Below are 15,780 nucleotides of genomic sequence, written 5' to 3'. Positions count from 1 at the left end.
GAATTTGTTCTCAATTCACTAAATTGGTTAAGATAAAAGAATTAAAAAAAACATGGTTATACTGCAAGCATGGGTCCACAGCACTAATCACAGGTTAACAATATTCCAAGTGGTGACACTAAGAAATAATCTATGGCTACAGCTGAACAGTCAGTGGAAGAAAATGTTAAATATACTTAATGGTTCAACACGTTCTACAAACCTACTCTGACAATAATAAGTATGGGGCCACTCAGAAAAATAAAAACAACCAAGGTAAAGAATCAATATATTGCATTGCTTGAAACAGGAAACTCTTTTGGAGACTAAAGCATGACTCTAGCAGCACATTCTACCACACAGCTTTTTGTCTGGCGTGTGCAAATGATCCAATATCAAAATATCAAATACAGTGTAGATTTGTGCTAACACTGAACATTTTGCATCACTCACTCATTAGGATCTACCAATAAGGTTTCAGTGGGGATAAGATCAGGGGTCTGCAATGACTTTGGCAATGATTTCATAGCCTGCTCTTCCCTCTGATATACAGTAAGTAATTCAAGCATATTCCACATTTTTTAAAGCCAATCCAGCCATCTAAAATACCGGCTTTATCCTTAAGAAGGTCATGGTGAACCAGAGCCTAACCTGGCAGGCCGAATCACACAATGCAGGACTACACCTTGGATGGGACACCAGCCCATCACAGGGCATACACTTGGGGATGGATTGGCCAATTCAGGGACACCAGTGAACCTGAACAGCATGTGTGTGGACTGGGTGAAGGGGGGTATAGAGCATGCAGACACAGAAGAGATACAGTAGATCTGCCAGGCAGATGAGCTAACTGCTATTGCCACTATGCCAATTTACTGATGAATGTTGTGCTGAAAAAGATACACATAATTCAAAAGCCACCTTTCTGAGAGTACTGCAGAAGTTGAAGAATTCGTTTTTCAAACATCACACATAAGACATTTTTTTTAATTTCCTTGAGTATACCCAAGTAAAACAGGCAACACGTTACGCTACTTACATTGGATTTTCACTGGGCAGCAGGATCACATGAAGGATTTACAGTCATTATATCTCTTGGAAACCTTTGTTTTACAGAAAAATATGAATACCCAGCGTCATACTTCATTATTTGCTATCGTCTTCACCATAGTGGAGCACTCCTGCAGTGAAGAGTTACACCACTTGTACAAAGCATTTATGGACAGAAACACAAAATCACAAGCATTGTTATATAGACCATTCAGGATAGCTCACTGACAAGAAATTATACAAACAACGTTGGATTTTATAAAACCGATACATTCACTTCCAAAATTTTGATGAAAGTAATTATTTTCACTGAGGGACAGTACAAAGCAAATGGTACTGAATGGAGTTGGGCTGAAGATCAATAAGGACTGTCAGTACAGGAATGTACATATACAGCAACTCCGAAATTATTGGCACCCTTTGATAAATATGAAGAAAAAAGTATTAATAAAATAAACCACATAAAGATATTTAATGCTCATATGTTAGGGGAATACTTGTCCTCTTTTTCTAAAACATTTTCTCATTTTAAGGTTCAATTGCAAACAAGCAATGCTGTTTTATCTGCTGTTTTATCATAGGTGCCAAAATTATTGGAACCCTTCAAATACAATCAAACACATTTGAAAAAAATAATACATTTATACTTGTATGAGTTCAATTTTGTCTTAAGGAACTAATGTGTGTAGCTTAGTGACTTCCTGTTTCCCTAGGTATAAAAATGACGAAACGCACACAGGAAAACCTTTTGACATCTGTCAGCATGGGGAAGCTGAAAAAACTAACAACAGAAATTAGGCAAACCATTGCTGATCTTCAAAAAAGCAAATAATTTTTAAAAAGTAAAACCTTCAAAATACCAATATCGACTGGGAGTGGATGCTGTGGTCAGATGAGATCAAAATTGAACTTTTTGGCCACAGTCATGTTTGGCGTAAGAAGAGGGATGAATATACTGAAATGAGCATCATACCTACTTTAAAATTTGGTGGGGGATCTTTGATGCTCTGGGGCTGCTTTGCTGCCAGTGGTCCTAAGACCCTTGTTAAGATCGATGGCATCATGAATTCTCAAAAGTAGCAGAATATTTTGGCCATAATCCTGATTGCCTCTTGGGTGCATCTTGGCCGAAGATGGATCTTTCAACATGACCATGATCCAAAACATACTTCAAAATCAACAAAGAAATCATTGACAGAAAAGAAAATCAACGCTTTGCCATCTCAGTCGCCAGACTTGCACCCTATTGAAAACCTGCGGTCTGAGCTGAAGAGGGCTGTCTAAAAGCGCACACCTACAAACCTCAAGCGCCTGGAAAGGTTCCGCATGGAGGAATGGTCTAGAATTCCTCAAAGTGTGTTCACCAATCGGATAAAGCATTATATAAATAAACCTACTGCCATCATCCTTCCCAAGGGAGGCTCCACCAAGTACTAAAAACAGTAATAATTGTAATAAAATATGTTTCTTTTATTTTGGAGAAAATAATTTATAATAGTTTTTTGTCTTGGTTGATTTCATTTAATCATTAATTCAGCATAATTACTTATGTTAGAAATATATTTCAGTGCTTAATGAACTCATTGTTTTATACTTTTTTTCTTCATATTTATCAAGGGGTGCCAATAATTCCAAAGTCCACTGTAGTCTAATTGTTTTAGTGGATTTTTGTTTTTTGTATGTAATATTTACAATGTCTTCTAGATTTAATCATACAAAAACCTCTTATAACGGAATGAGATATGGACTGGATAATGTAACTTCCTTAAAAAATTCTAAAAATGTTATAATCATAATAAAGCATTGCACATAGCAAAGTTAGAATTAAATATTTGTCAGAAATAATTAACTGAATTTCAGAAAACATTTTTTCACACCTCTAAGTGTTCAATGAAAGTTCAATGAAAACAAATCTTTACTTTTTGCTTTGGGAAGTGCAGATATATAGAGAAGCCTCCAATAGCGCATTTAGCTGTGACTGAATGACTACGTCTGATTGACAACTGGAACCATGTCTTATAGTAAGACAAAACATACAAACATATGTAAATTGATCTTTTTGACATGCTTATCAGTGTTGTTTGGCTAAAAAATGTGAAGCTTATGCTTATATTCATTGGTTAAGGGAGAACCATAATACCCAAATACCAAATACCCAATTCCCTGTGCAAAAAAGCTCAAGCTTGGGAAACCATGCACAATCCAGCATGACAGTGATCCTCAGCATGCATTCCAATGGACAATGACGTGGTTAGCTACACACAAAATAAATGTTCTTGACTGGCCAAGGGTCTGAAGGAACTAGAGCAATCCTGGCTGGAGGAATGGTTACAATTCTCCCTTTAAAAGTACTAGAACTTCATAGCAGACTATAAGAAGCATATAGTGTAATCTATACAAGATGGGGATTTACAAAATACCAATTACCTTTATGTTTTCTGGATTTAACCCAATCATGACACATGACTTTACTCTGTCCAATGCTATTTAGATTAAAACATAACATTTTCAGATTCATTTTAAGTGAGACATATTATCCAATACATAAATTATTTCTATGATGTTTTGTGTTCCTACTGTATCAGGGATATGAGCAAACCTGGAAGGAACTGTATATCCTGTATGTAAAGACATCCTTACAGCTCAGATTACAGAAAATAAAATGAAAAACACTTTACAGCAGCATCCATGTTTCAAAGGTATGTTGGCTCTGAGGATTGGCCTTCATTTGAAATCTCTTAGGACAGTCCAGTTTTATTTATTTCTCTTCTCTCCGGGTCTTCTTGCAAAATCTGGGCCTGATTAAAAATAATAATAAATATATAATATATGGTATTTACTCAAGGAGACCACCTGTAGTTCTTCAGAGTCTGCAATCAAAGTTGGCCAAGTTTTGAAAAAATGCTGGATTGTTGCTTAGTCTGTGACAGCAGCTCTGTAATAGGGTGCAAACATAGTATCCCACATCTGTCGGAACATCTGGAGAAGATTGGAGATCCAGGGAAAGGCAGAAGGAACAGCTGAAAAACAAACACGAGAGGGGAGTTGTTCATTTACCTCCAGAGTAAATCCTTAGAGCTTTAAATCTTTATGAATACCTAATTTTTCTAGTAACAAAGTACAACTATCTGTTAAGGAACATATAGATAATACGTCACACATAGTGAATAAACAACTCTGTTCTCTTCCCCAGCTTTTCCATTCAGAGTCTTTCTAACCTTTCCATTACACTGTATCCCATATATTGTATTACAATATGTGTACATAGATACTTAAATGTCCACTGCTGTGGAAATCTGTCATTTTCTTCTCCCATAAAAGTACAAAACACACAAGCAAAATAAAGTTACGTAAAATCACCAAAAATCCCAACAACAAAATTAGTAATACATAAATAAATGGATGAATAAATAGGTAGTGGGGGGAGGACATTTACATACATTCTTTGAGCTGCTTTATTATAGAATGCACATAAATAGTTGCCATCGTTATGAAAAAAAGTGAAACTGATGATCAAAGCAAATAGTATTTGGCATTTAGTAAAATCATTTTTCACAAATATCAAATATTAGTTTCAAATGATACAGGTAGGACAGCACGATGGCACAATGATGCAGTGGTTTGCACCTCACAGCACTGGGGCCCTAGGCTCAATTCCTGGGGTACCATCTGCATGGAGTTTGAATGTTCTTCCTATATTTGCATGGGTTTCCCCCAGGGTGCTCTGGTTTCCTTCCACAGTCCAAAGACATACTGGTAGAGTACTGGCTTCTGGGGGAAAACGGCCCGGTATGAGTACGTGTTTATGTATGTGTGAGCCCTGTGATGGACTGGAGTCCCGTCCAGGGTGTATTCTGACTTGTGCCCATTTCGTGCCGGGACAGACTCAGGCACCTCTGTGACCCTGAACTGGATAAAGAGGTAACTGAAATAGATGATAATGATATGAAATAATGCAGGAGTGATTAAAGTTCATATTCCTTAGTCAAAATGGTCATCTAGCTCAGCCTGTAGAAGCACATTGATCACAGGAATTGTCACTCCTAATTTAAATCTTACAAATGAAAATGGTAAGATTGCCTAACTCATGGCTTAAGTTTCTAATTACAGGACATCTGGAACCTTTTACATCTTACCTGGGTCCACTCTTATTAAAAGCAGGTACAATAAAACTGCAGCAAGCACAGTCTTCTGGAAGGGAAAAGCACGGAATCTTTTCCTGACCAAAAAGAGGGCTCTGTACAATAACCTCACCGTGGAATCCAACCTCTGAGAAACAGCACCTGCAAGCAAAATGGGAAATTAACCTGCAACTCCTCTAACTAGTTATTCTTTTGACAATCTATGAGCTCCGTGGCTAAATTTAGGTGGTTCAGTCATGAACCTGCAACATAGGAATTATGGAGATCATATTCAGCCAAACCATCCTAGAAACCCATGATGGCAACCTAATACAGTATGTGCTTGTTATACTAGAAATGTTGTTTCTTACAAGCCAACAATATTATGCAAGCACCCAAAGCTTATTTATTAGGCAACACACACCTGGCTCACAGCACATTGCTATACAGCTCTTCTTCAGGTTCTCTATGTATGGTGTTTCTCTAACTGTATCTTATATACAGTACAGTAAAAACAGGAAACACATACTTTCACTGCTAATCAATACCACTGTAGTGCTTTGACAAAATTAGCTCTTTAGTTTTGTTTGATAAACTGATTTAAACAAATTCTACATACTATTAAGAAGGCTGTTAGAAGCACCCACAGTACACAGACCAGGACTACAAGAAGGGTTACTGGCTAATCGTGTTCTGTATATCAAACTGAATTCACATACAGAAGTCACTGAACCACTTCCATTTTTTCTATACAAGATATCTATAGTTTTATAGTTTTCCAGTCAGAAGAATAGTAAGACATTCTCAATGCTTTCTTTAGTGCTGAAGAATGATTACTAGACAATTTATCATCTTTGAAGTGAAAAGGGACCTACTTCTGCATATCTTCTGTTCCAACTCCTGGGCCTGACTAGGGCTCTGTGGCTGGCTGGAACTTCGCTTGTGTTCAATGATGTCCACTGCCACCTGCCTCTGCTCCTCGCTGAAGGCTGAGCTGCTTTCTGCCAAGGCCTGTGCCTCACCCAGCCTGCCCAAAGGGACTAGGATGTGCAGGAGATAAAGTTCTGCTACAGCACCATACCCAGGAAGGCTTTGATTGGCTGGGCTCCTCAACCAATCACCACCAGCTTGCAAGACCACAGCTGGTTCATCCACCTTAGTGTAGAGAAGGATGCTATATGGATAAAAAAACAGCATCTATTGAGTTTTGAGTCTATTTGGATGGTACAAAGAGGAGGTCCATAGCCCCATTAAAGCACTTTATCACTGAACAAACATTTGCACAAAATTATACACATCAGTAGTTTTAAATCAATCTTTTGAGGAACATGTAAAAGTGACTGGAAATGCTACATGTTTGGCAGTAGACTATAATCACACATAAAAATGTGCAGGAGTTCTTATTGAAAAAGAGTAAGTTATACCAAGTCAAAATATATGTGTTAGTCAAAAAGCAGAGCGTTTCAGATGTAAAGATAAAAGAGTTCTGCAACCACTGTATGCACTTGCGCAGAAAAGCAACAATGAAATGCTACTATTAAAATTACAAATAAACTTTAAATTGCCTTGCAAGAAAATCCATGAATTCAGTAATAGTAATAATATTATTATTCTAATTTGTAATCAACAATTACCATTCTGCCTCACAACACATTATACACAAGACAAAATACAAAGATGTTCAGTGTTTTCCCTAAGGTGAGGCAGAGTAAATGAGGGACAGAGCTAGGGACATCCTGGCACTGTGCCAATTACTTTACGCACTACAAGATCTACCACTCTGATTCAAAAACGAATACAACAGAGTATATGAGGACAACTGATCCTCACTCTTACTACCCAGCTTAATATTTGCTATTTATCTACATAATATTTGTCTAGATAATTTGAGCCACCTTTGGGGATGATCAGTAACAGCCTTCTCACTGCAGTGTTTTTCCTACACTCTTTCCAGAAGCTTTGACGGTAACGCTCACCTAGTGAGACTAACGTTGAAAATAAATGTCAGAAAAAACTCACCACATTTGCATTATTTTTGCAGGTATTTTCTCTGGAGTTCCGTAGTACTGCAGGATCCAGGGGAGGACTCCTCTCCACTGGTTGAGCTCTGCAAGAGCCTGGACTCCAATGGTGCAAAGCGCCACCTTTACTTCACTGCATCTGAAATTGCTGCACAGACAAGAGCTTCAAATCAGACATACTGTATAGTGCAACCAAAGGGGGAAACTGTTTCAGACGAACCACTGTAAGCATTTCCAGGAGAATTTAATACACCAGCTACTGCATCCTTATTTTACATTCTGCTTGTACAGAGAGAAAGTGAAAAATAATTGAACTCAAGGGTTTGCAATAACAGTCCATCTACAGCACATCACAAACAATTCTACAGGTCACAGGGTAATAATCTAGTGTCTGCACTGTTCTGTTGGGCCCACAGCATATTAGCCTGTTTCTCATTCATAATGTGTATTCACTCATTTCTGCTTGAATGGCCTTGATTCCTCAAAAAAGGATGAGCAGCAATTCATCTTAACTAAACACCCAATTTGTATCCTTTTTAGAGCCGTAAAATAATAATTTAAGCAAATACTAGACTTCTTATTTCAAACACTATATTTTCACTGAACAGTAGAGCATACTTTTAGCTTAAGGGTCTTTTCATTTAAATTGAAGAAAAATCCAGAATACTCTAGATCTGCATTCTTCTTTACAGAAGCTTACGGAGAAAAAAAATATCTCGTTTATACAAGATAGTATTGTGTTTATGTGAGAAAAGAAAAGTGTCTCATGTAAGGTAGAAGATTTTTTTTGTCTGTGGGGCCAATAAGCTTCTGAATCTGAGACAGATGGTATGTAACCAGATGAAATATATGATATATGAAAGAATGTGTTAAAATGTGCCAAAGAATTTTGGCTTTGAAGACCTATGAATGATTCTGTACAGAGAGCAAGGTAGATCTTCTATAGAAATGACGGTTTTAGTATTTATTTCGGTCTTAAAAGAAAAAAATGTCACATTCCTGAGTAGCCTGTTTACGAAGACCTGAAAACTCCAACTAGGATATGAATTCTGACCTTTGGTGGGTTTACAGATAATAATTTTATAGATTCCTGGAAAATGTATTTGATTATCTGTCTTCTTCATAATGTATAATTGCATATATCTTTTATAATCTTCAAAATGTACAGACACAAACAACATGCAAGTAATTATTGCACTTGTATCACACTTTTCATCCCAAAATATCCTAAAGCACTAAAAACTTCATTTGCTACTGCATGACAGACCCATTATGCTCCAGCACCCCAGTGCAAAGCAGATCAGATAAAGTAATGAGAAATTATTTCGGTTTAGGATAGGACAGCCCTTCTGTAGAAGTACACAGCATTCATCTCTCTGCTTTGGCCACTGGAATAATCTTAATGATCCAGTAAACATGATGACATCTTGATTTTTTCATCACACTCTCCAGTACTACCTACAGACTAGGCTTGATCAGATACAGCTACAAAGCACTTTATGAATCATAACTGGCGTCTTAATATGTTATGAACTAATGTCCCTTTTGATGTCTAAGGAAATACTAAATATCAGGTCAGTAGTATGGAGCAATGAACAGGGCTCTTGATTTAAATCCTGGTTGGGACACTGCTGTACATCACTGCAATTTCTCCAGGAAATGGCTTGCAGCAGGAAAGGGCACACTCCAGGTCATCACTGTTAAGGAGAATTTGTTCTCAATTTACTTATCTGGTTAGATAAATAAACAAGAACGTTCAGATGTTCTGGTCACTGGGACCTGTGGGACGGGTTGACCCAAAATGGCCCTGTATTTATTTTGACTTCCTCCAAGTTCCTGAATTTCCTCAAAAAGACGTACAACTGTGCAGCCAAAAAAATGTGAGGCTAATCACAGTCAGAACATAGCAGCAAATTCTGTCAGACCTTATGCTAATATACAGTGCCTTTAGAAAGTATTCACCCCCTTGATTTTTTTTGCATTTTGTTCCTGTTACACCTCCACATTTAACACATTAAAAATGTTTTCTCTTTTCAATAACACAATAAATTTAAACACATTTATGAATCTTTTTTTTTTATTCAATAACATTCGTTTCTCCAGAATGAAAGACTTACATTTCTCATTTACAAAAGTATTCAGCCCCACCCCCAGTCAATACTTTGTACATAGTCCTTTAGCAGCAATTACAGCCATGAGTCTTCTTGGGATTGTCTGTATGAGCTTTGCACATTTAAATTATGGTATTTTTGCCCATTCTTCAATGCAATTTTGCTCCAACTCTGCCAAATTAGATGGAGAGCATCTGTGGAAAGAAATGTTCAGGTCTTACCACAGAATTTCAATTGGATTCAACTCTGGGCTCTGGCCAAAGAGCTCTGCAACTCTGTCAGTGTTGTAGCTGGCCTCTTGGTCACTTCTCTGACAATTGCCCTTCTTGTCCAATTGCTCAATTTGGTAGGACGGCCTGATCTTAGTAGTGTCTGGGTTGTGCCATGGTTTTTCCATTTTGTTACACTGGAGTTCACGGTGCTCCTAGGAAGGTTCAAAGCTTTGCCAATCTTTTAATAACCTTCTCCAGCTTTTTTCCTCTTTACAACTTCATCTCGAAGTTCCAAGGTCAGCTCCTTGGTCTTCATGACAGCAGGAGTGATCTGGTCTGCTGTTTTAGTTGTAAGACCTCACAAAGTCAGTGATATTTATTGTGCAATCAAGCAACTGAACAAAGGTGGATTCGAAATGAACACAGGTGTACCTAGTTAACGTATTTAGTGCCACGATTGTAATGCCTCCTCTTAAGGGCTTAAGGGCGCTCCGGCTCTTTAACATTTTACTTGATCATGTGCACCTCTCTCCAATCCAGCTCCTCCTTATAAGCCAGACGCTCACTCTGTTCCAGGCTCTGCATTGGAAGACGGACGCCCGGAGGCCCGCCCACTACCAAGTCACCCTACGTCCGTGGCTTGAGGGCACAGTTCCTCTCCGTCTCCTCCCCGTGTCTGTTGCACTCCCTTCCGGATTCTATCGTCTGCATAGGGTCCTGATCTACTCTTCGTGACATTTAGTGTTATATCTCTCAAGGTGGTTGAATACCTCACCCAATTTAGGTTGTTAAAACAAAGGGGGTGAATACTTATCAATTAAGAAATTTTCAGATTTTTATTTTTAATATAATTTTGAAGACATCTAAATACTTTATTTCATTTTAACATTTTAGAGAAACAAATTCCATCTAAATATGCTTGAAATTTGACTTTGCAACACAGTAGAACGAGAAATCATCAATGGGAATGAATACTTTTTGAAGGCACTGTAAACTACTTACATTAATTTTATTAATCAATACCCAGATTTCCTTGTCAATCTTATTATTGGCCCCCAAAACATATTGCACTATTATGAGTACACAACACGCCCTTGTTTGTCTTTGGCTGTAGCAGTACCTTGACGTGTCCTCCTGCTCAGGGACACTCCCCACGCTGTCCAAACCTCTCTCGCATGAATCCAGCGCTGCTCGAAAATCCCGCTGCACCATCAGCTGCTCAGCGGCGGTCTCCAGCAGGCTGAGCGCCTGAGCCGAGCCCTGGGACAGCAGCGGGCTGCTGCCGAGACGCACCGAGCCCAGGCCCCTCACATGGGCCAGAGAGGTGGAGGAGCTGCTCCGCATCCTTGCAGAGAAACAGAAAATATTCACCTTACACAGCTGCGCAAGGACTGCGTTTTCTGTTAAGATACAATGCAACAGCATGCAGATTTGTGTTCACTGTCATAATTCCTTCAGCAAATCCTTCAGTGCCTTCAGCAAGTCACCCATAATGGGTACATGGACATACAGTTTTCATTGTATTCGGCATACTGCACTACTTGGACATAATGTATTGCATACACCCTGGACACATTGCAACTCTATTTATATTGAGTTTATCTAATTGAATTTATATTGCACTTTTATCTATCATTATGTAACCTTATTTTGCAACTTTAATTCTGTGATTTTTATCTCTCCCAGTGAACTCGTAGAAAAGACATTCCATTGCCAGCAACTACTGCTGCACACTGTGTTGTTGTGCATTTGATAAATAAACTTTGATTGATAACTTCAAATAAGAATGAAAGCACTTATTCATCTATCCATCCATTTTCTAACCGCTTTATCCAGTTCAGGGTCTCGGGGGATCCGAAGCCTATCGCGGCAAGCAACTAGCACAGGGCAGGATACACCCTGGACAGAACTCCCATCCAACACCACAGACACACTCACACCACGGTCTATTTTAGTCAGTTCTCTTACCAGTGTGCCTTTGGACTGTGGGAGGAAACCAGAGCATCCAGAGAAAACCCACGCAAAATGTGGAAAACATACAAACTCCACACAGATGGAACCCAGGCCCCCAGCGCTGCAAACTAGCAATGCCAACTACTGCACCACCATGCCACCATAAGTAATCATTTATTCTGCAAATAGGCATGCATGTACATGTGTACTGCATTTCAATCCACTATGAAGTTACTAATCACTCTGAATACAATACTCACTTGTTTCACTTAAGAAGTGAAAAACCCGATCTGGACACTAATGTTAAGTAATTCAGTATGTAAAGGCATAAAAAAACAACGAAAATCTTTGCGAATATGCATTCGATTAAGAATTTATTTTTAAATTGCAGATGTTAATCGAAAAGTGCCAGGAGGTTTTATCTCCGTAAAAAGCATTACAAATAATTCACTCCATATAGTACGTTTTATATTTATTCTGAGTAAATTACTATCTAACATTTTCTCCACCGTTTGCAGAACTGTACGATAAAAGTTATTTGAGTTTTTATTGATCTTTTTGAACCATCAATCCATTAACACCAACATCATTTTAAAGAGATAATTTTTAAAGAGACTTTTACTTACTATACTCTTCACATTTACTATATAATATACCAACCTTTCACGCACTCACAGCACGTTTAATCCTGTTTCGCAGAAAACTGACTTTCACTATTTAAAATTGAGCAGGTAACATTAATGTATTTTACCACATCGAAACGCAAGAGGAAAAGAAAGCAAAAAAAAAGATATTGTGTTGATTTAGAAATCTGCGTCTAAAAAAATCAAAACCCTATTACACTTTTTTCCACATCAAAGTTAAAACTGATCAGCTACACAGCGGACATACTTGGAGCGGATGTCAACAACGCAATGAACTGTGGGAATCATAGTTTTTACTGTTAGAATGCACTTATTGGAGACCGCTAGAAAACTACACTTCCCATAATGTATGTTTGTGGAGACTAATACTTATTTTTATAATTTTCTAAAGCAACAACTTACTAATATTTTCTTTTTATATTATAATTAATTTAATATAATACATAACAAATATATTATTGAATATAATATACTTTATATTTAATCTTTATAAATGTTTCTTATTTGTTTATTCTCTGGTATATGAAATTTTACAGCAGGAGCTACCAGCTATTCTTCATACCTGCCAAGTATTGCAAAAGTATTCAGACCCCTAGATCAGATATTTTGTTTCTTTAAAGCTGGCAGTCACGACACCCTTGAAACAGCAATGAATAGTTATCACATGCTCAGCCTATTCCACAGCACTGCATCTGTAGCAGCAGGAAGGTTAAGATGCTCTTGACTTTTGTAACGTTTGTGTCCTCTATTCTGAACACATAGAGAGATAAACAGAAAAAAAACAAAAAATTAAAAGTAAACACAACCTATACTATTTGGTGGTATAACATGGAATCTAGAATAGTAGAAGATGGAGCGTGAGTAGGATCACACCAGCTATCTCAATCTGACACACTTGATTGTTATTTTCTGTACTGTTTAGGTTTTGTTATACATTTATTTTTGTGAGCAACTGCAGTGCTTACACAGTCCGGCAGATTTTACTAGAGTTTTGTCACAAAAGCTATTATCTACTTCATGATTCTTGTTAATTCTAAATGGGAGCAAGACCTTAGACTATATGGACAGTGGATGTTAAGGTTTTTTCAGTCTCCCATTCTCTTCCCTTTTCCCCTTCTCCCCCTCTACAATCAAAAGCTCAGTTTGTTTAATAACTGATTTATCCTGACTTCAATATATACACTTACAATTAATCTTGATAGACTTATTTTATAAATATTCAATTATTCTACAGCTATTGCCTATGCATTTCCCCTGTTTTAACAGACAGCTCAGATGTTATGCCACTAAGACGGTGACATTAAAACAAAACGTTCTATTTTTTTTTCTAAAAGAGTGGTTTAATGTCTGAAATCATGTGTACACTTTAACATACTCTGTGACAGTTCAAGAACACTTCAGAACACAGCAGTGCAGGTTTTTAGGGCTAATTGTAATGATCTGTATTTAGTAACTTTGGGATAAAAATCTTCAGACTGCTTGCTATTTCCATTTGTATTCCATGGTCTGTCTTAGCATTTGCTCACTATTTTGTACAGTGTTAAGCAAATGTATATGAAATAGCCATCTTTTGTCTTACAGGCAATCTACTGCATTCCTATAGTGCTTCCTCTAAGAGCTACAGGTCAGGTTCAGCTGAAGTCTTTATTGGAGAATAAAAGTGTGTTGTTCAGATGACTGGCTTTAAATGAATTAAAAATACTATGTGAATGTTAAAAATTCCAAAATGAAAATGACAAAACTCCACTTAATTGCAGAAATAAATATTTGATTAACTCACTATTTTTTTTGTTTTTGCTTGCCTGTAGTGATTCACTCAAGCACATAAATCTGTGTTGATATCAATTAATGTCTCTGTGGGAGTTTGAATATGACAGCTCTAGGCGTGGGAACAGATACAGACATTGGTCTTATACAATTGTAGATAGAACTTTTAATCAGATTATGTGAACATTGGGGTAAGTATAAACCTACTCTGGATACTTTACTTGTGTGCTGTCATGTGTAATCTGCACATGATACACCGATTCTTTTCATTCAAATACAGTGTCAAATCTCTGGAGTTGTCCTGTAATTATGCTGTAATTAATCATTCGATCTTAAATTATATACCTTGTAGTTGTATTAATCAAGGCAATAATAACTCAAACATTTATATAAACATAAATCAGCCTCTTTGGCCAATTTAAACTACAGTGTATAGTTCAAAATATTTGTACATTGACAACATCCGGCATCACATTCTCTCCACTACGGATATAATTTCCACACCTCCTCCCTCCTCATCCAACTTCTCTGGTTCCCGTCTCTCCAGCTTCTCTCTTCTTGACTCAGCATCCCTAAACAAACTAGTTACGCGCATGAAACCCACCACATCTATTTTAGATCCCATTCCCACCACTTTATTCCAGTCCTGTTTCTCTTCTCTCTGTCCCATTGTCCTCAATATAATACATGAATCCTTGAGCACCGGCATTGTACCAACGGTCCTCAAAACTGCTGCTATTACCCCAGTGCCAAAGAAGCCTAACATGGCTCTCGACAATCTTAACAACTTTCGCCCCATCTCCAACTTACCCTTTCTCTCTAAAATTCTAGAACGTGCTGTCACACTTCAGTTACATAACCACCTCATGACAAACAACCTTTTCGAACCCCTCCAATCTGGCTTCCGTCAACTTCACAGCACAGAAACCGCCCTAGTCAAAGTCACCAACGATCTCCTAATAGCTTCTGATTCTGGTTCTCTTTCCATACTCATCCTTCTTGATCTCAGTGCTGCCTTTGACACTGTTGACCATAACATCTTGCTTTCTCGTCTCGAGACTGTGTTTGGAGTCTCTGACACTGCCCTCAAATGGTTTAAGTCTTACCTCACTGATCGCTGTCACTTTGTCTCTCTCAATGGGTACAGGTCTGAAATTGGTCTTGTCAAGTCTGGTGTCCCTCAGGGCTCAATACTGGGCCCCTTGCTCTTCAGCATTTACATGTTCCCACTTGGTCAGCTTTTAAGATCACATGGCCTCAGCTTTCATTTTTACGCTGACGATACTCAAATATACATCCATACCAAACCCGACACTGATGTGGCTGTCTCTATTCTATCTAATTGCATCTCTGACATAAAAATTTGGATGACTCAAAACTTCCTTCATCTTAACTGTGACAAGACTGAAGTCATGCTTATTGGTACCCCCCATCAACTTCGCAAAGCCAGTCCTGTAACCCTGTCTGTAGATGGCTCTGTACTTGAGCTCCAATCAAAATTGAAAAACCTTGGGGTTATATTCGATTCTGGCTTAACATTCGACCCACATGTACAGCATACTGTCAAAACATCTTTTTTTCACCTTAGAAATATCGCAAGACTACGCCCTATGCTATCATTAACTGTGGCTGAAAAGCTGATCAACATATTTGTATTCTCTCGAATTGACTACTGCAATGCTCTGCTCCCTGGGGTATCTAAATCTACTCTGAACAAGCTGCAGTATGTCCAAAATTCAGCAGCCAGAATCCTGACCAGATCTAGTGCAAGTGTTCACATTACTCCTATCCTGGAGTCCTTGCACTGGCTTCCGGTCAAATTCCGCGTAGACTTTAAAATCCTCATGCTCACCTACAAGGCTTTACATGGCTTGGCACCTCAATACCTGTCTGAACTTTTATCGCCCTACTCCCCACCTCGC

The 15,780-nt window shown here is 38.0% G+C and overlaps 1 protein-coding gene across 2 annotated transcripts; it reads right to left on the bottom strand.

Moving 5' to 3' along the window:
- Positions 1 to 945: 945 nt before the first annotated feature.
- pex26 (peroxisomal biogenesis factor 26) lies at positions 946 to 12,348 on the bottom strand. 2 transcript variants are annotated; one of them, XM_088646875.1, is made up of 6 exons: positions 12,108 to 12,348; positions 10,615 to 10,894; positions 7,170 to 7,319; positions 6,026 to 6,324; positions 5,166 to 5,312; positions 946 to 4,049 (listed from the first exon to the last, which is right to left on the bottom strand). In XM_088646875.1, the coding sequence occupies exons 2-6, from the start codon at positions 10,836 to 10,838 to the stop codon at positions 3,946 to 3,948; spliced, it is 924 nt and encodes a 307-aa protein (XP_088503001.1). In that variant the 5' UTR covers positions 10,839 to 10,894; positions 12,108 to 12,348; the 3' UTR covers positions 946 to 3,945. The 2 variants fall into 2 exon arrangements, with proteins under 2 accessions (XP_088503001.1, XP_088503000.1); XM_088646874.1 differs by having other exon boundaries at positions 10,615 to 10,839.
- Between the last annotated feature and the right edge of the window lie 3,432 nt (positions 12,349 to 15,780).

Source organism: Lepisosteus platostomus, chromosome 9 (assembly GCF_059453375.1).
Source record: "Lepisosteus platostomus isolate fLepPlt1 chromosome 9, fLepPlt1.hap1, whole genome shotgun sequence".
NCBI classification, from domain to species: domain Eukaryota; kingdom Metazoa; phylum Chordata; class Actinopteri; order Semionotiformes; family Lepisosteidae; genus Lepisosteus; species Lepisosteus platostomus.
The sequence above is the reverse complement of the archived record's forward strand: the minus strand, read 5'-3'. Positions and strand labels throughout refer to the sequence as shown.

What these genes read in the sequence shown, in the direction of transcription:
- pex26 (XM_088646875.1), bottom strand. Translation starts at nt 10,838, where the DNA reads ATGCGGAGCAGCTCCTCCACCTCTCTGGCCCATGTGAGGGGCCTGGGC. An exon ending in GCAAAAATAATGCAAATGTG is followed by an intron (nt 6,325 to 7,169) that starts GTGAGTTTTTTC and finishes TTATCCATATAG; the next exon opens with CATCCTTCTCTACACTAAGG. An exon ending in TTTAATAAGAGTGGACCCAG is followed by an intron (nt 4,050 to 5,165) that starts GTAAGATGTAAA and finishes TTTGTTTTTCAG; the next exon opens with CTGTTCCTTCTGCCTTTCCC.